Source organism: Callionymus lyra, chromosome 19, assembly GCF_982586985.1.
Source record: "Callionymus lyra chromosome 19, fCalLyr1.hap1.1, whole genome shotgun sequence".
Lineage (NCBI taxonomy): Eukaryota > Metazoa > Chordata > Actinopteri > Syngnathiformes > Callionymidae > Callionymus > Callionymus lyra.
Genome location: NC_141836.1, coordinates 6,467,128 through 6,491,384, shown reverse-complemented (window position 1 = coordinate 6,491,384; position 24,257 = coordinate 6,467,128). Strand labels below are relative to the sequence as shown.

Genomic DNA, 24,257 nt, shown 5'->3' with positions numbered 1-24,257 from the left:
ATCCGGTCCTACTCCACACCACTGGGTGGCGCTACTTCGCAGTTCTAGTCGTGACAGTCGAAGAATAAATGAACCAGTGATGGCGGGTGTTTTGGTTTCCTATCTATGGCGTCTTAACGCAGTATCTTTTCGCTAAACGTCATGTTTTTGAATCACTTCGAGGGGCCATCGAGGCTCCTCGCCCGGGAACTACTTTTTGACTCAAACGCAGCTCTTGTCCTGTTTAAAAGACTGCAGCGGATTGATCCAGACAGATGTCCGCTCCTGGATCTTCTTGACACTCTGTGTGGAGCACAGATCGACTCTCTGGACTCAAAAGCTCTGACTGTGTGAGTGGAAAGAAAAATAAATAAATGGATTTAAAATGTACTTTTGTCATCGAGGATCGAACATGCCATTGAAACTTAACATAAATAAAAAAAAAAAGTATTTTCAGCGATTGTTTAGTCAGTTGCTGGTACAATGTTGACATCATTCTCCACATCTTTCATTTATATCAAGTTATTTTTATTCAAGTCCAGTTTCTTCTCTCCCAGCGGACCTCTGGTGTGGTGGTTTCCTGCTATCTTCAAGCGGAACCTGCTGTCTTTCCTCCATCTGGTCCCATCTTTGCCCCCCGCTGTTCTCAAAATACTCCAGTGCCTCCGCCAGGACCCGAGTCCGGACCCCTGGGTGACCACCCTGAGCGCCAGGCTCGAGAGGAACGTCGACCCGGAATGCGTGCGACCTCTGCTCTCAGCCACGTGCAGCTCCAAGGTCACTCGTCTGTTGGAACGTTTGGAGGGTTCTTCTCGGTCAGGACCCTGGACCAAGCTCTTCAACAATGAACCCGTGGAACCAGAACCAGGAAGTCTGTCGGGTTCTACTCGAAGGAAAAGAAAGGAGAGTTGTCAGGAGGAGGAGGATTCAGATGGAGGGCAGCAGAGTAAACGCAGGAGGACAGATGTGATCCAGGTGGATGGACCTGAAGCGAGTACGAGCCAGGACGGAGTTGGAAAGTCAAACCTGGATTCTGCTCCAGATCCATGTCATCCGGACAGTTGTCACGACGATCTACCAGAACACATGACGGTAACCAGTACAAAGTGAGATGTTTCTAAGTCAAAAAATGTTGACTTGTCTTTTGTCTTCAGGCCTTGTATCTTCACCTGCGGGAGCTGCTGGACACTGAGATGGAGGTGAGAACTGAAGCCCAGACTCTCCTGACTGAGAATGAAAGTCAAACTGATGGACCTGATCCTTGATAGTAAAACGATGTGATTAGCTAATCTGGATTATTTGATTCAGATAACACTAGTGTTTCCTTTTAACCCCAGAAGTTGTTTGGACTGACCTAAACATGTGTTTTGTTTGCAGTGGGACCAGAACTCAGTGGAGGTTTTCAAGGTTCTGAATGACTGTGTCCCGATGCAGGTTGGACTTTAGCTGTGTCTCCTTTACTTGTTCTTGACTCGTCCGTCTCCTGTCACTCCTCTGAACACCAGTCACGTGAACTCTTTGTTTATATCCCCTTAGATCGAGGCTCTGTGCCACAAGTTGAACTTGTCTGAGGTAACGGACCGGACTCTGCTCAAACTGTGTGATGGTTTACCGAGTCTGGACCTCAGCTACAGCTCTGCTGTGACCCTGGTCAGGAGTCTCTTGCTCCAGCGGGTAGGACCCCAGTTTTCCACCTCGATTCTTCTAATGATCTTTCAAGTTAAGGGTGTTTAATGACAAGAATCTGACGATACAACAAGTATATGACGATACAGGGGCCAAGATTCGATATATTGTGATATGGGTAGTATGTAGGATATGATATATTTGTAGTATTGTCGAGTACTTGACTCTGGTGTTGCAGAATTTACAGACCACATGACTTTTGACGAAGTTGTAACTGCTTTCATCATCCTTTATCATTCATCCTCCGGGATTTTATTGTTTCTTCAGCTGTGACGCAATGACTTCTGCTATCTAGTGACAGGAAGTTGATTTGCAACACAAAACTGTACAAATCATATAACATCAAAGAAGAAAAATATTTAAGTGTATCCATATTTTCTTACGCATGTATCTCTCGCTGTGTCTGCAGATACTGACTCTTTCAGAACCGGCTTCCAGAACCTTGCTGACCTCAATGTTGTCCCTGTGTCTCCGCTTCACCAGACCAATGTGTCACGCTGTGATCGGCCCAGTTCTGGAGGACACAGATATGGGTCGGTTCTCTCATCGAGAAGTTTGTGTTGGCAACAGAAAAATGAACTTCCTGTGACATTTCTTGTTATGATTATCTATAACACTGAAGAAGACCCATTATAACCTCTGTATCATGTCAGAACACTAGAGGTTCTAAAGACTTTCAGGACACGTTCACGTTTATAAATAGAAGTATGAATCCTGTGCTAGTCAAAGTCAATGAGTGCGGATTTAACGACCTCTGCTGGCCAGTGTTGAAAGTTTAGGTCCGTCAACGATTTGAACATTTAACGGATTATTTTTTAATGAAAAAAAATGTGATATTGAAAAATGGATAGAATCAGACTCGTGTTGGTTAAACAATTATTTGAATTAGGATATTTTGTCGTAATTGAGTGAATTCAGATTTTTTGTCAAAAACCATGGCAGGTTTCTTCCAGCAGGAGGCGCCGTTCCACATGGACGACGCTCTGTTAAGTCTGTTTGTTTCCAGGGACCCATCAGGCTGAGCTGTTAAATCAACTCGTGGGAAACTGTTTGGACTCCCAGTACAAGCTGCTGCTGCTCCAGTAAGACTAGAACCTGCTTCCTTCACTGACTCACTGTTGTTGCTCAAGAATCTGCTTCTTTTCTCAGGATGATGCTGAAAGTAACGTGGTCGGAGTCGAGTCTCTCCGTCCTCCACGGCCTGCTCAACTCTAAAGTAAGTCGCCGATGAACGGACCTGAAGTATAAGGTCTGACTCTTTGTTTATTCGTCGGTCTGCCAGGTGGACGTGAGCGCCGAGGTCTTCGGTCGACTAGTGGAGCAACTGAAAGCACAAAGTCCTCCATTTATAAAGTCTCACACGTTTGCCAAGATGATGTTGACGGTGTTGACTCAGTACAGCAGCCATGTGAGTTCAGTGGCGGTTGTTTGCTTCATTTTATTCGTGCGTCTCTCGTGAACAAACCACCTGGTTTTATGAATCAATGACGAATCGATGTTTTGTTTGTCTCAGGTAACGGCAGCACACAAGAACTCACTGTCCAGTGTCCTGACGCTGAACAAGACATTCCTGAAGAAGTCTCTGGAAGCAGCTTTGAAAAGGATATGAAGAGTCTCGGAATGATCAAGAAACATTTACTGTAAAGCCCAAAGAGTTGAAAAAACGCCTGTATTTATGTTGTTTAATAAGTTTATTTGTTGTTCCCATTTCATTTCATTTCTGCTAAGACTCCAGAGTTTGTAAATACTTACAGTTTCCTGCTGTATAAATATTTTTGTACATTTATATGATGCATAAACTTGACGAGTCATATTTTATTTATTTTTTGAACATGTCAATAAAAAGAATACAAGTGAGTATGAAGATGATTTTGTTTTCATTTACTATTTAAAGTAGAAAGAGCAGTTAATCTTTGTGATCTTACTGCAGTTTAACATTTTGAATAAAAAAACAATATATATAACACAATAAAAAAAATCATTATTAATTGGAAAAAAATGTTATATACTGATATATATATAATACAGTGACTCATTGTGCGATAGCAATATTCCCCTACTTTTACAGGTGCAATAAATAATCTTCCCATTATTGCTTTATTCTTTTGTCTAAATAATAAGAAAATAAAAATACATCTATTCGAATACACATTAAACATTATTGTGAAATGTTTGATTTGATTAAGGAAAGCTAACATTTGAACAAAATATCGAGTCATTAAAAATTACTTTTGCGTAAGGTTTTAAGCCAAAACAATAACTGTTTGTAACCTCAGTTTATTTGGCAAACATTGAGGGTGAAACCATTATTCATTAGACCCAGTAGGTGGCGCTGATGTAACTCTCCAGCTAAAATATAGTAGAAGAAGAACTACGGACCTTTATTTTGACGTCACGTCCTCCGGAATTTCCTTTTTCTACGTAGCGAGGCGAGAGGTCGGCAGGAGAAAATGAGGTTCGTCTAAAACACAGTTTCTTCTTCCAAACAGAAACATTTTTCTCTGTTTTGCGGTGTTTCTAAAGCGCACTCGTTGATTATCGGTGATACCGCGGCGCTGTGACGCTTCACGGGCCGAACGTTCAGGAGCCTGTTTGTTGCGTCCATGTCGAGATCCGGCAGTGAAACGTGAAGCTAATCTGAAGCCATCCGACCCAATATAACTAGTTAAAGTCTTTAATCTGCAAGTTAACATCAGTATCATTAATAATCTATTTTATGGGGATGTTATTTGAACACTTTATTACACTTGGGATTATTAGTTCATCGATGTGCAGCCGTGCTCCATGTATGGTCAGTTTCCGTCTTAGACTCAATGAAACTGAATAAACTATTATAAAATGATTAACTTAAACTGATTTAATATCACAACAATACTGTACAACACAGATTCATTCATAACCATCGATTATTTAGGATAAGTGCCAATTTGATTGCTTGCTTGAGGATTTAATGTATCACTAGAAAATGTTATTTATGATATTGTTTGTTTTTGCAATTGTAACTTTGTCTTTGTTAGCCTTAAATTATTTATTTTTTTAATTTGCATTACTAATGATTGAAACTGACAGTCAGAAGTTTACGTTTTGTAGTATCCAAAGAAACTTGCACTGAAGTGTACATAAGAACTACATATTTAATGTTAAAACTAGTGAAATATTTCTCCATTTTACATTGACATTAAATGTACATATTTAATTAATTATATTGTCTATAGGATTTTACATACTAGGGGTGTGTATTGGCAAGAATCTGTAAGTTCAATATTTATCACTATAGAGGTAAAGATGTATTTAAAGTATTGTCCAAGTACTTGACTCTAGTGTTGTTTACAGACCAGAAGTCGTAACTGCTTTCATTTGTTATGCAACCAAATTATGTCCAAACAACTTTAAAGGCTGCTGGAGTCCACTGTATCCTCTCGTCCTCAGTCATCGCCGGGATTTGAACATTCTTTTAGTTGCTGAGGAAGTTGAATTGCAACAGAAATTAGCAACTTCAGTAGTTTAACGTTTATGTTGCATGTAATAATGATACAGTGCTGTCAATTATTGATGCAGTATCATGAAAAATATCATGATGTATATTTCTTCATCAATATTTTCGAACGCACCTAGTACATACTGTACATTTAAGATTAAGTTTTTGATAGACTGATACTTTATTTGTCACGTAGAGAAAGTTACAGGTATTTTCTTTCTGTTAACAATAGTAACTGCAACTTATGAGCAATAAGTATTTGTTTCCTGTGACTCAATGTATAACTTGATGTATTTTGTTTCCAGTAAAGTCTCCAGGGAAACTCTGTCCGAGGCAGTGAGGGAGGTGCTGCAGGGCTCCATCACAAAGCGTCGCAAGTATGTCCTCCTGACCTTCGACCTGTGAAGATGCCGTCGCCGTCTTCTCACTTCTGGACCCTTGTGTGTCGTAGGTTTGTTGAGACTGTGGAGCTGCAGATCAGCCTGAAGAATTATGACCCCCAGAAGGACAAGCGTTTCTCCGGCACCGTCAGGTTCGACCTTTTACTGTCTCACCCGACCTTCTCCCGTCTGCCCCGGCCCGTTTGAGACCCACTTGATCGTCCGACCGGGCCGAGCGGACGCAGAGAAGTTCTCTCAGGGTAGTCTGACCGAGCACATCCGGCGCAAGCTGGGGACTGCCAGGCAGGCGGACTCCCACCCTGGGTCTTAAAACATGAGGGTAGGCACTGAGTGGCTTCGAGTCCTCTGCCGACATTTGCTCATAGTGTTGGTCAGCAGGACTGGGACCACAGCAGTGGTGGGTAAGAATGACTTCCCCTCGGGTCTAGACTGGAATGATTTCACGCTGGTTTCCGCCTGCAGGCTGAAGCATCTCCCCAGACCCAAGTTCTCCGTCTGTCTCCTGGGGGACCAGCAGCACTGCGACGAAGCTAAAGCCGCAGACCTGCCTCACATGGACATCGAGGCCCTCAAGAAGCTGAACAAGAACAAGAAGCTGGTCAAGAAGCTCGGTATGGAACCCTCAGGAATCTTCAGGAAGGCTGGATATTAACATCTTTATTTTCCCTTCAGCCAAAAAGTACGACGCTTTCCTGGCTTCAGAGTCGCTGATCAAGCAGATCCCTCGTATCCTCGGACCCGGTCTCAACAAGGCTGGAAAGTTCCCCTCCCTCCTGACCCACAACGAGAACCTGAATACAAAGGTGGATGAGGTCAAGTCCACAATCAAGTTCCAGATGAAGAAGGCGAGTTTTAAATGAAACCTCTGACTGTCTTGATAAGTCCAAGGTTTTAACGAACCCTCTGCTTGGTTGTAGGTCTTGTGTCTGGCGGTGGCTGTGGGTCACGTCAAGATGACCGAGGATGAGCTGGTCTACAACATCCATTTGGCGGTGAACTTCCTGGTGTCCCTCCTGAAGAAGAACTGGCAGAACGTGCGTGCGCTGTACATCAAGAGCACCATGGGTAAACCCCAGCGGCTCTACTAGGTTGAGATGTTTCAATAAAAGTGGCTTTTTTAGCTTCATCTGTTCGTCGTGTCGTTTCTAAACATCAATGTCTTGCACTCGCTGGTCTTGCTTCTGTGAAAGTGATTAAAAACACAGTTCAATGAAGGTATTTACCAGATGACACACTAAAATGGTCCCAGTTAGCCAGGGCAAGAGTCCATTGTGTTGACAGTACGACTCGTATTGCTGTCAATCAAAAGCCACTCGCGGTCTAGATCAGTACAGTCCGTGACTACCCATAATGCACTGGGCTAGCTGCGGATCTCTTAATGGGATTACCTCTAAGATGCAGACCGCCTCCAGAGCTCGGCAGTTGTAGACCCAACATGGACCCACAGGTGAGTCCCACGGTTCTTCCTTCGATCTCGCAGTAACGCTCCGACCCTGCAGCCGGAGAGCAACGGGTCGACGATGGGCCCGGTCTGGGTGGACAGTGACTACAGCGACGAAGGTAACGACGAGCGGCTCGTCCTCTTGTCGCCGCAGCTCACCTGTTTTCTCGTCGGTCAGAACCGAACGAGCCGGACCAGACGCTGACCAACTGGAGCGAGCTGTCAATCATCGAGCGAGTCGGGCTGAACAGGTGACGAGTGTCATGCGTTTGGAAGTATATCAGTGCCATGATGTTGAATTAACATTTTAATGTTTAATCTTTTTTTTTCCTGGCTAATTTAATTCAGTAGTTTTTAAAATTAATGCTTAAAGTTGGGTTTTTTTTTATTAAATGGTTTAAATATTTTCTATTTACATAGTTTGATATTCAAATTATAATGATTAAAAAATATTAAGTTTTGTAATTTGTAGCCTTTTAAATTCAAACCAACATTTGTATATTGAATTAAAAAAGCTTAAATGTTCATTATATATTAATATAATTCATTTCATTTAAACCAATATTCTGGCGTGATTTATTTACTCTGAACCTTCTAACCTCCGTCCGTCTCCCAGCGTTGAGATGTCCGAGGCGGATCTGGAGGTACTTGACCAAACGTAAAACTCTTGATCCCACGGACGCTCCTTCACGTTCTGTTCTTCTAGACCACCTTCTCTCAGATCGCCATGGCGTTCCGCTGCGACCAGTACACCCTGAGGCAGCGCCTGCAGGCCGAGGAACACGCCCGGAACCTGGCCGAGGAGAACATCCAGCTGGAGCTGTCCAGAGGCCGAGAGACCCTGGAGGTACCGAGGGGGAGGAGAACCTGTGAGAGTCCCCTGTCTGATGAGTACCTGTCCCCGCAGACCCTCAAAGCTCTGTGTCTGGACAGCAAGCGCAGTAAGGTCCTGCAGAGGCTACAGCTCTCTCTGGACATCCTGGCCGGCACCGTGGAGCGGATCTCCAACACGGCCGAGGTGCTCGGCGCTGTTCACCAGGTACGCTCGAGAGAACCGGGTTATGGTCGCGGCGCGTGACGTCACTTCCTCCTGGGCGTGTCAGGAGGCGCGGGTCAGCCGGGCGGTGGAGCTGATGGTGGCCCACGTGGAGAACCTGAGGCGGAGTCACCAGCAACACAAGGCGGATCTCCAGGAGGCCCAGAAGAGTCTCCAGCGCCAGAACTCCTGTAAAAGTGTCACCAGAAACTCTGACTCTCCAGGTCTCTCCCTCTTGTTCTGTAGAACTGATCAGTATGTACTTGCAACACGATACAGTGATACTGTAGTAACAAGGATATATGTGTAGTATTGTCGAGTACTTGACTCTGGTGTTGTAGTATTTACAGAACACATGACTCTTGATGAAGTCGTAACTGCTTTTATTTGTTTTTAAACTAAAATATGTCCAAACATCAGCTTTAAAAACTGCTGATACACTCGACTGTATCCTCTCGTCCTCAGTCATTGCCAGGATTTCTAATTATTTACATTCGACTTTATTGAAATATAAACTTTTAAACAACTATGATAAAAATAAAATATGATTTGAAATTTGTTGACTATTGACACGGTATAGTTGAAAAAAAGAGTAAGAAAATATCAATACAGCGAAATACAATTTTTCTTTTTTACTTCATCGATGTTCTACAGTACTGTATCGTTTATTAAATGTACTGTAGATATTTTTAATTTTTCAAATAGCAATCAAATTGGCATTTAAATATTTTTTGTAATTATCAACTCTTTTATGGGTTATATTAAAATATATATATATATATAATATAAAATAAATAATTTAAAAAAAGTCTTTATTTACAAATATTATGCAAATATATACGTTTACTCATATTTGTGTTGGAATTAAACTTCCGGTCGCTAGATGGCAGCCGTCATTACGTCCTCCGTAGCTAAAATAAAATATCCTGCTATAACCTGGTGATGACTGAGGACCAGAGGATACAGTGACTCCAGCAGCTTTTAAAGCTGATGTTTGAACATATTTTTGTTTAAAAACAAATGAAAGCAGTTACGACTTCGTCAAGAGTCATGTGGTCTTTAAATACTGCAACACCAGAGTCAAGTACTCAACAATACTACACATATATACTTGTTACTACAGTATCCGATGTATCGTTTCGTCATATTCCCAACAATACAAACCCTTTAGTATAAATAATGATTTTATTTTAATTTTTCATCTGGACTTGTGTCAGTAAAGTTGATGAATTATTAACTAATGAGTGTCTCTTATGAAGGATTATTAAATATTCTTTTTAAACGACGCTTCTCTCTCTCTTTCCTCGTCTCCCTGCAGAGCTGGACGGTGAGAACTTCAAGCAGGTGAGCGAGAACCTTCTTGACCTTTCCATCCTTGAACCTTCACAACAACTGTTTTTATGGTCCTGGATCAGAACTCCGGCCGTCGGCGCGTCAGTGTGTCGGTGCTGCCCACTCAGACCCAGGTGAGAGGTCCAACCTCCCGACGAACCCACGACCTTCAACCCTACTCTGATCCGCAGGACAAGACGAAGCAGGACCACAAAAGATCTCCCACCACAGAGAGCAGGTCGGTCTCTCCTGACTTCGATGTTTAAAACCCTCAAATGATTTAAGTCTCTGTCGAAGACTCAGTGATCCGGACCAAGCCGCCGCTCGACCTCGAGAACCAGCAGAACCTTGTCCAGACCCGGAGAAGCTGTCCGTCAAACTGACGTCCAGAAGAATCCACAACAAAAAGTGAGTTTGAATCAGATATAGTAGTTGAATTTAACATTTAAAAAACATTTTTTTTAATTAAAATGTTTCTCAGCATTTGTTGTAATTAATAATGTACATGTTAAATGAATTAGTTCTTTATTACATTTAAAAATAATAATAATTATATATATTATCGTACTGTTATATTCGTTTTTATTAATGATTGAATAGAAATATTAAATATTATTTTAATTTATGAATTGGTTTTACTCATTGAGTCTAATATTCTTATGTCACTAATTCTATAATCAATATATATTTTTTAATTCTTTTCATTCCTTTGTATTTCAATATAAAAATGTTGGTATAAAAGTGTCACCAACATTTTTATTGAATTTAAAAGGCTAAAAATTGAATACAAATATTGAATTTAGGAAATCAATTTTGGATTTATTAGAATAAGAATATCAAAATGTGTAAATGAAATAATTGGTATTACAATCATTAAAAAAGAGCTTTTTAAATTACAAAAAAAAGGAGTTAAATTATTTGAAAAATAACTCAAAGTTCCAACATATTACAGGTTAAATTCTACTAGTGATGTGCTGATGAAGCTTCTGAAGCAGTGTCATGTTGTTTAGAGGTCACTAGATGGCGCCATCAGCTTAAAAATGATGTTTCATTAGAACAGTTAATAGTGCAGAGACGCCATCTAGTGGCTTCATGAAGCTTCACCAAACTTAAACTGCAGCCGTGATGACAGGGTGGCGGTGGGGGGGGCGTGTGTTGGGGTCAAAGGTCACCCCTTCTATACAAACAACCCAACAACACCTTTCTCTGCCCAGCGCCGACACGCTGAGGCACCGCCACAGGAACAAACCCGCGCTCTCCAAGAGACGAGGCGACAGAGACAAAGCCGGCGCCGGCGTCTCCACGTGAGTCAGAACCGCTCCGACTCTGGGTCGTGAATCCTATGAAAACCCAACCGGTCTCTCTTCAGAGCCGCGTGGACGAGACTCCCTCCGTCTCGCTGGCGTCATCGCTGCACGATCGTCGTCTTCTCGCTGCTCGCCGTCCTCGCTGTGGTCGGTCTTCTGTGGAGGTTCTAACATGAACTTCACACCTGAAGAAGAAATATAAACACCTCGGACCGTCATCCATGGCTATTGTTTATGGGCTTAGAATAGAAGAAATATATATTATTATTGGCTAAAAGTACATTATATTGTATATTGTCATTTAATATACACATAAAATAGATATATAGAAGCTTCTTCTTTTTTTTGCCAATATTCTTTTTTATTCAATTTCAAATTTCCATTTCTCTTGTATGTTACACTGTTTTTATGTTTGTGTGTTTGTATGTTTGTGTGTGTGTGTGTGTGTGTGTCGGATCTGTATGTTATTTCCATATTGAGAAACAACCCCCCAAAAAAAGGCAAAAAATAAATTGATGTAACTTTTTATTCCTAAAGAAGGAAAACCAGATGTTAATGGAAAAAATAAAAGTCTCTTTTTGAATGTGTTTTCGCTGCATAATTTTTTAATCAACTTTAATTCTCAGACATTTTACTTTAATGCTGATTTGAAGCCTGTAAGTGTTAAAAAGAGTAAAAAAAAAACACATCAAAGTAGTTTGTGAAAAGTTTTTTTTTAATCTCAGTTCAAGCTAAGTTAAAACAAAAGATCCATTAAGTTAATCTATAGAGTAAAGTGTCCTCAACACAAGCGTTGACATTGTGCCCTGAAGCAATACACAAGCGTTGAACCATCGTCGTGTTACAGCCTCTTGTTTGCATCCGTTTTGTTTTCTATAATCTCAAAGGAAAATATGTTCTCGACAGGATTTAAATAAAGTTAAATAAAAATGTGCTGAGTCGACTAAAACAAATAAATAACGTGGCAGTGCCAGACGAGAGATATAAATATGATGGTTGTGGGTTCTTGTGGCGTCGTCATGACGATCTCGGGACCCGACGCTACACTTGACTGATGATCTCGGCGTCGTCCGCGACAAACCACTGGAGGGGGGTCCCGTCCAGGGACCTCTGGAGAACGACGGTCCCGGAACTCTGGAAGAAGAAAATCTCAGGTTACGATCACTTAAAAATCCTGGCGCTGACTGGGGACGAGAGGATACAGTGACTCCAGCGGCTTTTAAAGCTATATTTCGGTTTGAAAACGAATGAAAGTAGTTATGTCTTTGTCAAGAGTCATGTGGTCTGTGAATACTGCAACACCAGAGTCAAGTACTCGACAATACTACACATATATACTTGTTACTACAGTATCACAACACCAGAGTCAAGTACTCAACAGTACTACACATATATCCTTGTTACTACACTATCACAACAACAGAGTCAAGTACTCAACAATACTACACATATATCCTTGTTACTACACTATCACAAAGAGTCAAGTACTCAACAATACTACACATATCCTTGTTACTACACTATCACAACACCAGAGTCAAGTACTCGACAATACTACACATATATCCTTGTTACTACAGTATCACAACACCAGAGTCAAGTACTCAACAATACTACACATATATCCTTGTTACTACACTATCACAAAGAGTCAAGTACTCAACAATACTACACATATATCCTTGTTACTACACTATCACAACACCAGAGTCAAGTACTCGACAATACTACACATATATCCATGTTACTACAGTATCACAACACCAGAGTCAAGTACTCGACAATACTACACATATATCCTTGTTACTACACTATCACAACAACAGAGTCAAGTACTCGACAATACTACACATATATCCTTGTTACTACACTATCACAACAACAGAGTCAAGTACTCGACAATACTACACATATATACTTGTTACTACACTATCACAACACCAGAGTCAAGTACTCGACAATACTACACATATATCCTTGTTACTACAGTATCACAACACCAGAGTCAAGTACTCGACAATACTACACATATATCCTTGTTACTACAGTATCACAACACCAGAGTCAAGTACTCGACAATACTACACATATATCCTTGTTACTACACTATCACAACAACAGAGTCAAGTACTCGACAATACTACACATATATCCTTGTTACTACACTATCACAACAACAGAGTCAAGTACTCAACAATACTACACATATATCCTTGTTACTACACTATCAAAACACCATAGTCAAGTACTCGACAATACTACACATATATACTTGTTACTACACTATCACAACACCGGAGTCAAGTACTGGACAATACTACAAATATATACTTGTTACTACAGTATCACAACACCAGAGTCAAGTACTGGACAATACTACAAATATATACTTGTTACTACACTATCACAACACCGGAGTCAAGTACTCGACAATACTACACATATATACTTGTTACTACACTATCACAACACCGGAGTCAAGTACTGGACAATACTACAAATATATACTTGTTACTACAGTATCACAACACCAGAGTCAAGTACTGGACAATACTACAAATATATACTTGTTACTACACTATCACAACACCGGAGTCAAGTACTCGACAATACTACACATATATACTTGTTACTACACTATCACAACACCGGAGTCAAGTACTGGACAATACTACAAATATATACTTGTTACTACAGTATCACAACACCAGATTTAAGTACTGGACAATACTACAAATCAAGTCAAGTCTACTTCGACATGAACCTAAGGTTCAGTTGTACCTGTTTGAACGGGGACTGGAGGGGCGAGGTCGTCGCCTCGACACTCCGGACGCTCCCGCGCCCCGTCTTGTGGATCTGGTGGTTCCTCTGATGCCAGGACTTGAGCTCCTCGCTCACCATCTCTCGGGGCATCATTCGAACGGCGTGGTTGGGGTACTCGTTGAGCGACGGCGTGCGGACCAGCCTGGTGTAGGGCGGGGGGAGCCTCATCAGTCGCCGCGGAGACGACGCCCCTGGGACCGCCTGCGGGGACGAAGGGAAGCAGGTCTCCATGTTCTGGATCAGATCTCCGAGGTTCTTCCGGAGACTTCCCGGAGACCAGATGTTGTTGGAAGACTGGCTCTTCTTGGTCAGGTGCAGCCCGTACGGCGGAGGCGAGGGTTTCGGGGTCTCGCCGGGTCGGTTACGGACCAGTACACTCGGGGAGGAAGGAGGCGGGAGTTTGGAGCAGCTGCCGCCAGACTTGGACTGAGGTGCGACTCGAGGAGGAGATTCCAGGGAGTTTGGAAGTGAAGGTTTGACGGAGGATCTGCTCTTGTGGAGTCTGACGAGAAGATGCATCCGTCAAACATCTGAATGACCTTTAATTTACAATTTAAAATGTTGAAACTTTATTGAGAAATGTTGTTTTAAGCATTTCATTATTTTATCTGAACAATTATTTTATTTAATTTGTTTTATATTGAAAGGTTGATTTTTTTTAAAATTAATAATAATTCAATTTGAATAATTTCAAACTGTATGATTTTATTTCAAATATTCCAAAAGTTACAAAAAGGAAAAAATAAATTGTATGAATTCAATATACTTTTTAAATTTGTTCCTTTTAAATTAAATATAAATATGTTTATATGTAAATATGTTTGGATGTGCCACCATTTTAATATTACATTTTTAATTAAAAAAAGCTACGATTATTTTCAAAAGAACACTTTTCGTTTGTTTAATTACAATAATTCTTAATTATAAATAAAATATTATTTTCTAAATTTAACAGTTTCAATTCATGGAATTTTAAATTCAATATAAAAACGTTGGTGTATTTTTTTTATGATTATTTATTATGGAATTATTGGATTAGGAATATTATATTAAATGTAAAAAGTACATATTTTTAAATATTCGTTTTAAATTCAATAAAAAATGTTGCCACTATTATAAAAACATTTTTATATTGAATTTAAAAGTCTAGAAATTATAAAATATTTAATTGTTTTTTAGATATTATAGATAGATAATTAAAAAAGTATTTTCTCGCATGTGTAAAACCAACTCATTAATTTCGAAAATATTAGTATTGAATGTAATTATGTAAACCTTGAGTTATATCTGGGTCAAGGTGACCCGGTGGCCAAAAACAAATGTCTTTGAGGTATCCCTCGACCGAGAGACGAAACAAGGGTTAAAAAAAACCCCGTAAATGCTTTATAACAACTCAAAGTTTCAACATTTCAAATGCTTATTCACTAACGTTGTGAAGACACTGGTTCATAGTTCTCACCTGAAGGACTGCGAGTACTGTCGGCGCACACGCAGCTCCGGCGTGCACGGCGTGCTGGTGGAGTGACTCTGACGCAGGGCTGCGTTCCTGATGAACTGGGAGAGCGGGAGTCTGGCGGTCTCTGCAGGAGTGGAGACGGGACTACTGCAAGAGGAGAACTCGTGTTGGAACAGAAGCCTTGATGTTTAATCATGAGTCCGTGTCGAGACCGACCTGGACCTGCTGCTGCCGTTAGACAGAGGTTTGGAAAACTTCTGGTACGGCGTGTCCAGACTGGACTCCTTCCAGGGGGAGTTCTGGACCGGAGAACCTTCGTAGTCCAGCACAGCCACGACTGCTTTTTGGAGACCATCGGTCCCTAGAGGAGACGGAGGCCTGTCCAGGTCCACGTCTATGGATCACACCAGAGTCAGTGTCACCAGAATATTAACGATTTAATTTAACGTTTCTATTGTAGAAACATTTTTTTAACACTTGTGTTGTCTCTGGGTCAAGGTGACCCGGAGACTGAGAACAAGTGTTTGTGGGGTCACCTTGACCCAGAGACAACACAAGTGTTAAGCATTGAATTGTTTTTTAAATAAATCAATAAAATAATTGTTAATTACATTTATAATAATTCAAAATTAATGATTTCTCTAAACATTAATATTCCAATAAATCAAAAATACATTTTCTTAATTCTATATATTTAATTTTGTAGTATTTTAAATTCATTATAAAAATCTTGGTATAATAGTGTCAACATTTCTTTAAAAAATGTCAACATTTAGAAAGTTTTTAAATTAAAGTATTAAACCCTTGTGTTTCCTCTGGGTCAAGGTGACCCGGAGGTCGGAAAACAAATGTATTTGAGATATTCCTTGTGACGCCACCTTGACCCAGAGACAACACAAGTGTTAGAAAATACTTCACAAATTCAACATTTGAATTGTTGAATTAAATTATTAAATCGAATCAAATTCAACCTTTAAAAGATAACAATTATTTAAAAAACAATTCAATAAATTAAAATAAAGTTTCTTTCTCTCACCGTCGTCCAGAGCAACTACGTCAGACAAGGAACTGTCGTCCGACGTGTTCAGATCTGCAAGAAATAAACATTAAACGTTAACTACACCTGGATCTGGACCCACACCAGCTCCTGTGGGACTCAAACCTTCACAACAAGTCTTCACTGACCTGTGTTGGTCTGGAGGGACCGGCTGCACAGATGGTTCCGGTGCTGGAGGAGCGAGTCCTGCAGCTGCTGGACCTTCTTCTCCTCCCTGGTGCACTGCTGCAGTCGACTCCTCCTCTGAGACTTGCTCAAGTTCTCCTCCTGGTACAGTTTCCTGGCGGCTTCGTGGATCTGTCGCTGGACGGCCAAGTCCCTCTCCAGCTCCTGCACCTCCGAGTCCTGGGAACCAAAACCTGTCAACCTCGACGTTCCACTCGTGACGGTTCTAAATTAAAAGGTCCGGTACCTGCTGACCCAGATGGATCACACCTTCGTCCAGCTTGAAGGAGGCTCCGATCCTCCTCCTGACTCGCGGGGGCTTCTCGTCCAGCCGGAGAGGGAAGTCCGAGGGGAGTTTCCCGGTCAGTTCCTGCAGGAGCGGTCACGGTGAGACACGCGAGACCACCTCGGACAATCCTCTGTGGGAGAAACTCACGGCCTCGCGGATGCAGATCTTCCTGAGCTCCAGCAGACAGTCCTCCAGGCGCTCCTCCAGAGACTGGTGCTTCAGCTTCAGAGCTCTGGTGTTGGTGCTCACGTCCTTCAGGGGCGACGTCGGACTCTCCCAGCCTGCAGGGCAAACCCAGATGAAACCAGAGACCAGCATCAAGGGTTCTCCTTTGTCGGGACTCTGGGTGGAGCTCCGTCATCCAGCAGGTGTTCATGGGTAATTAATCTTATAGAGATTTGTTTTTTACTTTTATATGTCAACTCTGTGTGTTACCTTATTTCTTTATTTTATTCTGTACTGACACCAAATACATTTTTTGTGTTTACAACACTTGCAATACAAGTTTCTGATACTATATAATGATTCAGTCAAAACATTTTTTAATATCAAGTCAATAATTGTAAATATCAAACAAATTTCAGTGCAAAAATAATTCTATGACTCAAATATATAGATGGATCTCCACTCATTATTAACAAGTGAAAGAAAATATAGATAGAATACTTAAGCTACTATGCAATAATTGTTTTAACTATACTAACAACTATAAACGTTCACTATATTAGTACTTAGAACTTTTACTATATAACTTTGGAACGATCTTCCTCTTTGCGCTTTTCCTTGATTTTCAGGAACTGTTGTGTTATCAGTTTTATCTTGATCTTTAAAGTATATACTTTATTGAATATTGTTTTGATTGTTTAAGCGCTTTGTGACCCTGGTCTGGAAAAGCGCTGTATAAATACAAATTACTTACTTACTATACAGTTTTTTACTATAAAATAAACAATTTTGTATTTACAATTAACATGCCAATATTCGCAGCGTTTGTTTATTTTGGTGTTGCAATTAAACATCGGCAGCAGTCGAGTAAAATAAAGAGAGTCTGGCGATGACTGAGGACGAGAGGATACAGTCGCCTCAGGCAGCTGATGTTACGAGTCATGTGGTCTGTAAATTCTGCGACACCAGAGTCAAGTACTCGACAATACTACGAATATATCCTTGTTACTACGGTACCACGATATAGCGTATCGTTGACCCTGTATCATGATACTTATAATATCACCAGATTCTTGCCTTTAAACTAATTCGTAGTGAACATATTCTTTGCTCTTTTTAATACAATCAAAAAACAAAACTTTGGTTCGTCTTTTTGCACTTTTGTTTCTGCTGCCACCTAGTGTAGAGTCAGCGAAAGTATTTTTAAAAATGTCCAACAACCCTGGTGTCCATGAGCGAGTGACACTTCTCACTCTCTACCATGGATTTGCAACTTTCACTTTTTAACCCTTGAGTTTGTCTTGTCAGCAGAACCGTTATTGATTTATTATCGGTCAACGTTGTGTTGGTTTCTTACCCGAGTGCAGGATAATCCCGCTGTCCGTGTCACTGATCTCCTCTCGACTCTCGTGGGCCGTCATCTTTGCATGTGATCTGCAGAAACGACAGTTCAGGTCATTGACTCGATGGAAACTTCTGTACCACGTGGCTTGAAACTGCTGCCACTCACACACTTCTCCCCCCAACAACCCCCACACACTCCCTTTGTCACCCCAGCATCTGCATGACAATGGATGCTGAGGGCCACATGTGCACGGGTTAATCCGGCACCGTGGCGTCATGGTAACCGGCGAGTGTGTGGAAGTGAGCCGTGTCAGAGGGAGTTCTAAAGAACCCGAATAGAGAAGCAGATGGCAGACCCACCTCCCCTAACCCTAACCCCCCCACAGGCTCTGCACCTGTTCCTCTGTAGACCTCTTTTTCCTCCTCCTTGATTCAACCAGTGTCCACGAGTCCCTCGGGGGCTTTGGACTGGAAGAATGTCTCGAAGCTGGTGTCGTCTGCGCAGCTGCTTCTCTTGTTTGTGTTTGCGGAGAAAGTTGTTGAAATTAAACTACGAGAACACGTTTTTTCCGCATGATAATAATATAATAATAATGTCTTTTTGTATAGCATGATGCGTCCATGCCGTCGCTTTATAGATGCGGTTGAATTTAATTGAAATGTTGAGGTTTTATCAAGCGTTGAATTCTTTTTGCAACTTAATTCAATAGTTTCTATATTGAAAGGTTGATTTTTTTTGTTTTTTAATTTTTTTATCAATTTTTTTTTCACATAGTTTGATAATCTGATTCCAATAATTCTAAAAAAAATCTAAATTGATCATTTTTTAATTTGTTCCATTTACAAATGTTGATTTAATGGTGCGACCTGACAGTACAGTTGCTTCTATGTTGTTTCTTTAAGTATCGTCTGTTGGTTCAATTATACGTTCATTTTTAGCTTGAATTTGAAAGGACTAAGAATAAAAAAAAAAAATTGGAACATTTATTTTTTGAATAGTTAGAATTAGAACTAATTATAACCCAAAATCATGAATTTAAAAATTATTCTATTTATTAAATTCAATTATTTAAAATAAAATAATATGGCAATTATGGAAATGAATAGTTTATAATTATATTAATAGTCAATAATTCAAAAAAATTTCCATAAAAATCATGAATTGATTCAATACTCTGTTGGCACTCACAAGTACTAGACACTCTCCTTTCAAACTCGCCTCGACGATGAACAATAAACTTTGCCGACATTCAACCATCAACCCAAACTCCGGCTCAAGTAAACAAAACCTGTGTTGACAAGAAGCTCGAGTTCCTGTGTTTGGAGATTCCTATCAGAACATTTCCTTTCGGGTCCAGGAAGACAACACGCCGGAGCTTCTCTGACAGGAAGCGTCTCTGGATCCTGTTGCCCTTTTTTCTTTTCACCGCGGCAACTCATGTGGACTGATGCTGAGCTGGAGGGTTTTGAGGCGGCACGGTGGCGAAACAACACGACCAGAATCACAGAGTCGGTGACATATGTGCTGAGGTCACCGTTCTCCTGTTAGCTTCACGATCATGATTCAGACTCTCAGATGGTGAGTCTCATCCCGCCCTTCCTCGCTGCCACCGCACCGTGACGTTAAGATAGTGAATTCCCCCGGTCCCTGACTTCTACCAACGCAACCCTTTTCCAGTTCCAGGCTGAGAGCATCAGCCTGGAACGCCGCCAGCGCCGGGTCTCATTAAAACTGTGGTCGACCCAGGAATTACCAACTGGGCCTGGTCTTCGTCCACAAAAGCCCAGAGAACCTGAAACCAGACCAAGATCTGCAGCAAACCCAGTAATTTAGTCCACCGCTGAATGCTGATACTGCGGAAGAAACCAAATGACTTTACAACGTGCTGCAGCGGACGGTCTGTCCGGGCCTCGCCGCGGAGGAGGAGACGCTGCTCCGTCGTCACTGATGTCGGTGTGAAAACTTCTCACGTCAACATGCTTTAGATGACTTTAGGACAAACCTGGGCGAAACGCGACCCCTCAACTGTATTAATGTGGCCCCTCGTGAGGTCAAAGGTCATGAAGAAACTAACAATGATGTTATTTAGCGGATTATTTATTCTTTTATTAGTCATTACCCGTCTTTAAATATGAATAAAAGGACTTTTTTTTTCATGAGTATCTATTCATCTTCCTCTTAAATGACGGAGGTTTTTGGATGATTTTATTGTCATTATGGAGGAAGATGAAGACAACACCGGTCGCTACATTAAAATGAACAAACCTTTTTGTCTAGAACTCTAAACAGATTACTCTGAAAAGAACACTAAAGTCAACGTGAGGGCGAGTAGGAAATGAGTGAAGTTTGAGTGAACTATTACTTCAGGAAGATTTAAGTGAATATAGAAACAAATCACTGGGAAATTAGCTTTTTATTTCAGATTCTTTAAAGAATAAGTTGAATATAAAATACAATGAATCGTATTTTTGGCTTGATTTTATACGTTTGGTTTCCTTATGTTTACTCGGTGGCCCCTAATATTTAAGTAAGTAAGTAAGTAATATTTATTTATATAGCGCTTTTCGAGACCAGGGTCACAAAGCGCTTAGACAATCAAAACAATACTCAAAAAAGTACATACTTTAAAGATCAAGATAATACTGAGAACAACACAGGAGTTCGAGAAATTCAAGGAAAAGCCTGAACAAATAGAAACGTCTTAAGTGTTGTGTGGCCCCTCACAACAAACACTATAAAACGTGGCCCCTGCGGAAATTGAATTGCTCAGTGTGTGTCAGACACAAAGGTGTCGTTTTTGACACCAGTACAGTGTTTTATTTCGCAGTCAACATGTGGATTGTGTGTTTGTTCTGTGACAATAGTGTCAACCTGCTGCTGGACGGAAGTGCGTCGCTGTGACGTGACCGAGCGAAAACTTGCGGTTAAAGAAAAAAAATAAACACATTTCTAAACATTAGAAATGAATTATTTTTTTAAACTAAAATAAGTGAAGGGCTGTGTAAAAACGTTTAACATCACTGCACTTTTACTATAAACGTTAATAATGAAGTCGATAAAGTGACCACTTTTGTTGTCATTTTCCTCCGCTGAAGATAAAGTTATTTTAGGTTTTTTATAAAGAAGTTAAGAGTTTCTTTCTGGATAAGAGTGTGACGCTGAGAATAATATTTAAAAAGTTAGGAACTTACCAGGCAGGAGTCAATTCCTCGCGCTTGTGTTGTCCGTCAAAGATCCTCTGGACTCTCGCTCAACATCTGCTGCGATCAGACGCAACCATCGAGGTAGGAAGAGGAGGGGGGGGTCATTACGATAACTTTCTCTGAAAATCATTCTCACAACAGTTATCTAAACATTTACTATTTTGGCATTTGTTATAACGTAACGTAAATTATTATGTAATATCAAAACGTATGAGTGATTTTCCCCGTTTGTATCGTGAACGAAAATGCTCTCGGACCGTGACACCCCCGGAACTTGCCTCTTTGGTTTAGTCGGACACCTCACGTCAACTGAGCAGCAGAAGTTTTCCATAAAATTTTCATCACGATCAGATGAGATGAGATCAGATGTTTCAAATGTTAAATGCTGACAAACATCCTGGCTTCTATTTAAGATGTATTGATCACCGAAATACATGGAATACTATGGCTCACGACGGGGTATTAAGGCCACATTATTATTGCATTTCACTTCGAGATTAAAGTCGTTCTAAATACTTTATAACATTTAAAAAACACTATGGATTGAGTTTCATACTTTAAAGGAAGATTAAAAGAGAGGAGAGAAAATATACGTTGTTACTATGGTATCTAGGTTCAAAATTGGAAAATAAGAATAGATACCCGAGTTAAATTTGAATGTTAAACCCTTTTAATCCAAAGCGATTTCAGTCTATTTTGACAAAAAGAAAACAACTTTTGAATCATAATGGAAGCAATAGCCAGAGATCCCCACCAAGTATCCTTTATGAACTTAAAAAAAACATTTATTATCTTGTTAAAGTAGTTATAAAACTGTAATACAAATATATATTAATAAAACAAGTCAGTTTTGTGATGGACAGTCAGTGTTTAGCATCAATTTTGTGATGAATAGTTACTAAACCCTTGTTACATCTTCTTTATGTAGCTTCCAAATGAATCCCTGTTTTTAAATGATGTGTATTTGTTTGTGGCTCACGATATGTAAACAAGAGTTGTTGTGACAGACGTTCTACCTGCAGATGAATCCACACTGTCGTGAATAAAGTCCAAACAAAGTCCTCTTCTCTCGCACCTCAGTTTATTCATTTAACCCTCACTTCAGTCAAAAGCTTCAACACAATAAAAAAAAGGTACAAAATATAGACATCACTGCCTCAATGTCATGAATAATAGATTCTAATTTTGAAATATGAGACAGAAAAGAATGAAAACATCTAGTTTGTGAGTTTAAAAAAAACATGCTGAGATGCTGGTCTCACTGCTCCCAGGTCTGGGTGCGTCTCAGGTTCTCCTTCACTCGTACAAATTCGGGAATCTTCTGCTGACTCTCCCGCTGCCTCCTCTCCTCCTGCTCGTACTGGCAGACAAGACACATTGAGCCTCGGTTAAGAAAGTGGCAACAGGTTGACTAGTGGTCCAGACCTCATGGAGCTTCTGCTGTCTCTTGCGTAGTTCTGTTTCCAGGTCAGAAGGTCGTCGCTGAGCCTGCTCTTCCTCTCTGTGCAACTCCAGTCGTCGCTGCTCCAGGACTCGCTTGAGTTCAGGTTTCTCCTCGAGCAGGAGACCACTGATCAGGAGAAGAAGAAGAAGGTCCATCAGGATCCTCAGGCCGACCAGAAGGTGAGGAACGTGTTACCGTTTGTGACTGAGGAGAAGCTCCCGGTGAAGGTTCTGGTAAGTTGGCGCCTCCGCCGTGCAGCCGTTGAGTTTCCTGGGCTGTGTGGAGTCCTCGGAACTGTTGTGGGTCTGATACGATTCTGGTGGAGCGGCAGCTGAATTCTCCGAGAGGTAAACGACATGAAGAACTAACACAAACACACACACTCACCTGGGCTGTTTCCACCTGCTGCTGCTTTCTGTTGGTTTAGAATACAATTTGAATCAGTTTTAATTCAAAATAACAATGGAATAATCAGATATTTACACCACAGAAGATCATGTACGTGAGGTCCAGATAATACTCTTTTTTAAACCAGTACAAATGATTCAGAACCAGTGAAATACTTAAGCAAAGAAGTGCAGACGTCTGGACCAACAGTGACCCCCCCCGCCTGCTGTTTACCTTCTCCTGATTGGACGGTATTTTCAGGTAAGAACTAAAAGTGAACAGATTCCGACGTCTGAGTCTCAGGTATGACGATAATAATCTGGATTACAAACACAATACATATTGTTTTTCCACATATGATCCAATAAATTGATTATTTCGTTCCAGATATAGTCAAAAACGTGACTTAAAACCTATCATATTTTTAAACTAAGCAGTTTTCTTCTTCTTCACAAGTCAGATTATTGTGAGGTTCAAAGGCTGAAAGCAACAAATCCATGTTTGATTTCCGGTAAATAAATTGCTCTTAAAATCCTTGGTCCTGACAACGACTCAAGTTGAACTGAGAAGAAACAACTTACTTTTTTGTTGTGAACCTTCTCCATGGCTGCTTTCATGAAAAACTCTTTAAACTTTCATTTCTTCACACGCCTCTGCTCTCGTGTTCCGCTGATTCCACTTCATGATGGTGACGCGGCGTCCTTTGCTTCCACCTGCAGTAGTAGACGGCAAAATCTTATTACGCCATTCTAGATTACCTCACAACCCCCACAGGACGCTAGATTAGTAGATTAACAGTGACACAAATACAGATTAAAACAAAGGCAGCACGGCAGCACTACGACCTCCCCTGAATATTAAACCCAACTAATCTTCATATGTTCAGTGCCATGAGGATATTTCATGGTTCACTGGAATTTCTTTAAATGGTGGAAAAAAATATTATTTTTTAAAATAATTTTTCAATCATTTGTATAATGAAAGGTTGTATTTTTATATTGGAATAAAAATAATTTCTATATTAAAGGTTTGGATTTGTTTTTATTAATAATTAAAGTAAATATTTGATTTTTTTTTATTTGATGCATTTTATACAAATATAATTTCATATTCAAATTGCAATAATTAAAAATTACATTTTAAAATCAATATCAACATGTTAGTATAATGGTGAACATTTTTCTGTAAATGTTTTCTTTTGGATTTTTCTATTTTTATTTAAAAAAATAAAAATGAATGATTGGAATTAGAATATCAAACTCT

General features: G+C 40.4%; 5 protein-coding genes across 5 annotated transcripts; 3 read left to right on the top strand and 2 right to left on the bottom strand.

The window, feature by feature from the left end:
• Positions 1-91: 91 nt before the first annotated feature.
• fance (FA complementation group E) lies at positions 92-3,496 on the top strand. Its single transcript, XM_087781476.1, has 10 exons — positions 92-329; positions 537-1,071; positions 1,134-1,178; positions 1,357-1,413; positions 1,516-1,653; positions 2,075-2,198; positions 2,672-2,747; positions 2,815-2,881; positions 2,948-3,073; positions 3,179-3,496. The coding sequence occupies exons 1-10, from the start codon at positions 142-144 to the stop codon at positions 3,272-3,274; spliced, it is 1,452 nt and encodes a 483-aa protein (XP_087637602.1). The 5' UTR covers positions 92-141; the 3' UTR covers positions 3,275-3,496.
• A 559-nt stretch (positions 3,497-4,055) lies between these two features.
• On the top strand, positions 4,056-6,670 carry rpl10a (ribosomal protein L10a). Its single transcript, XM_087781757.1, has 6 exons — positions 4,056-4,120; positions 5,449-5,520; positions 5,595-5,675; positions 6,007-6,155; positions 6,217-6,389; positions 6,462-6,670. The coding sequence occupies exons 1-6, from the start codon at positions 4,116-4,118 to the stop codon at positions 6,630-6,632; spliced, it is 651 nt and encodes a 216-aa protein (XP_087637883.1). The 5' UTR covers positions 4,056-4,115; the 3' UTR covers positions 6,633-6,670.
• A 309-nt stretch (positions 6,671-6,979) lies between these two features.
• Positions 6,980-10,831, top strand: irag3a (inositol 1,4,5-triphosphate receptor associated 3a). The gene is given in 13 exon segments (XM_087781497.1): positions 6,980-6,991; positions 7,044-7,104; positions 7,164-7,236; positions 7,602-7,633; positions 7,636-7,832; positions 7,893-8,024; positions 8,089-8,245; positions 9,340-9,365; positions 9,437-9,487; positions 9,545-9,591; positions 9,639-9,761; positions 10,568-10,657; positions 10,723-10,831. Coding segments are annotated over 13 exon segments (1,110 nt in total).
• Positions 10,832-11,354: 523 nt separating this feature from the next.
• inavaa (innate immunity activator a) lies at positions 11,355-21,199 on the bottom strand. The gene is made up of 10 exons (XM_087781485.1): positions 21,152-21,199; positions 17,973-18,049; positions 16,598-16,731; positions 16,409-16,531; positions 16,125-16,341; positions 15,976-16,029; positions 15,156-15,333; positions 14,943-15,086; positions 13,442-13,985; positions 11,355-11,794 (listed from the first exon to the last, which is right to left on the bottom strand). The coding sequence occupies exons 2-10, from the start codon at positions 18,034-18,036 to the stop codon at positions 11,702-11,704; spliced, it is 1,551 nt and encodes a 516-aa protein (XP_087637611.1). The 5' UTR covers positions 18,037-18,049; positions 21,152-21,199; the 3' UTR covers positions 11,355-11,701.
• A 1,207-nt stretch (positions 21,200-22,406) lies between these two features.
• LOC148059171 (protein FAM107B) lies at positions 22,407-23,599 on the bottom strand. The gene is made up of 5 exons (XM_087781496.1): positions 23,576-23,599; positions 22,995-23,022; positions 22,803-22,923; positions 22,589-22,733; positions 22,407-22,523 (listed from the first exon to the last, which is right to left on the bottom strand). Exons 1-5 carry the CDS (start codon positions 23,597-23,599, stop codon positions 22,422-22,424), a joined length of 420 nt encoding a protein of 139 aa, XP_087637622.1. The 3' UTR covers positions 22,407-22,421.
• Between the last annotated feature and the right edge of the window lie 658 nt (positions 23,600-24,257).

Excerpts from the sequence above, each read along its gene's own strand:
- rpl10a (XM_087781757.1), top strand. Across the intron at positions 5,676-6,006 it reads CGTTTCTCCGGCACCGTCAG|GCTGAAGCATCTCCCCAGAC; the intron begins GTTCGACCTTTT and ends TTCCGCCTGCAG. Across the intron at positions 6,156-6,216 it reads GAAGCTGGTCAAGAAGCTCG|CCAAAAAGTACGACGCTTTC; the intron begins GTATGGAACCCT and ends TTTTCCCTTCAG.
- LOC148059171 (XM_087781496.1), bottom strand. The coding sequence starts at position 23,599 with ATGGAGAAGGTTCACAACAAAAAA. Across the intron at positions 23,023-23,575 it reads AGAAGGTTCACAACAAAAAA|AAAGCAGCAGCAGGTGGAAA; the intron begins GTAAGTTGTTTC and ends CTAAACCAACAG. Across the intron at positions 22,524-22,588 it reads GACAGCAGAAGCTCCATGAG|TACGAGCAGGAGGAGAGGAG; the intron begins GTCTGGACCACT and ends CTTGTCTGCCAG.
- fance (XM_087781476.1), top strand. The coding sequence starts at position 142 with ATGTTTTTGAATCACTTCGAGGGGCCATCGAGGCTCCTCGCCCGGGAA. Across the intron at positions 1,654-2,074 it reads GGAGTCTCTTGCTCCAGCGG|ATACTGACTCTTTCAGAACC; the intron begins GTAGGACCCCAG and ends CTGTGTCTGCAG. Across the intron at positions 2,199-2,671 it reads TCTGGAGGACACAGATATGG|GGACCCATCAGGCTGAGCTG; the intron begins GTCGGTTCTCTC and ends GTTTGTTTCCAG.
- inavaa (XM_087781485.1), bottom strand. The coding sequence starts at position 18,036 with ATGACGGCCCACGAGAGTCGAGAGGAGATCAGTGACACGGACAGCGGG. Across the intron at positions 16,342-16,408 it reads TGATCCATCTGGGTCAGCAG|GACTCGGAGGTGCAGGAGCT; the intron begins GTACCGGACCTT and ends TTTGGTTCCCAG. Across the intron at positions 13,986-14,942 it reads CAGTACTCGCAGTCCTTCAG|ACTCCACAAGAGCAGATCCT; the intron begins GTGAGAACTATG and ends TCTTCTCGTCAG.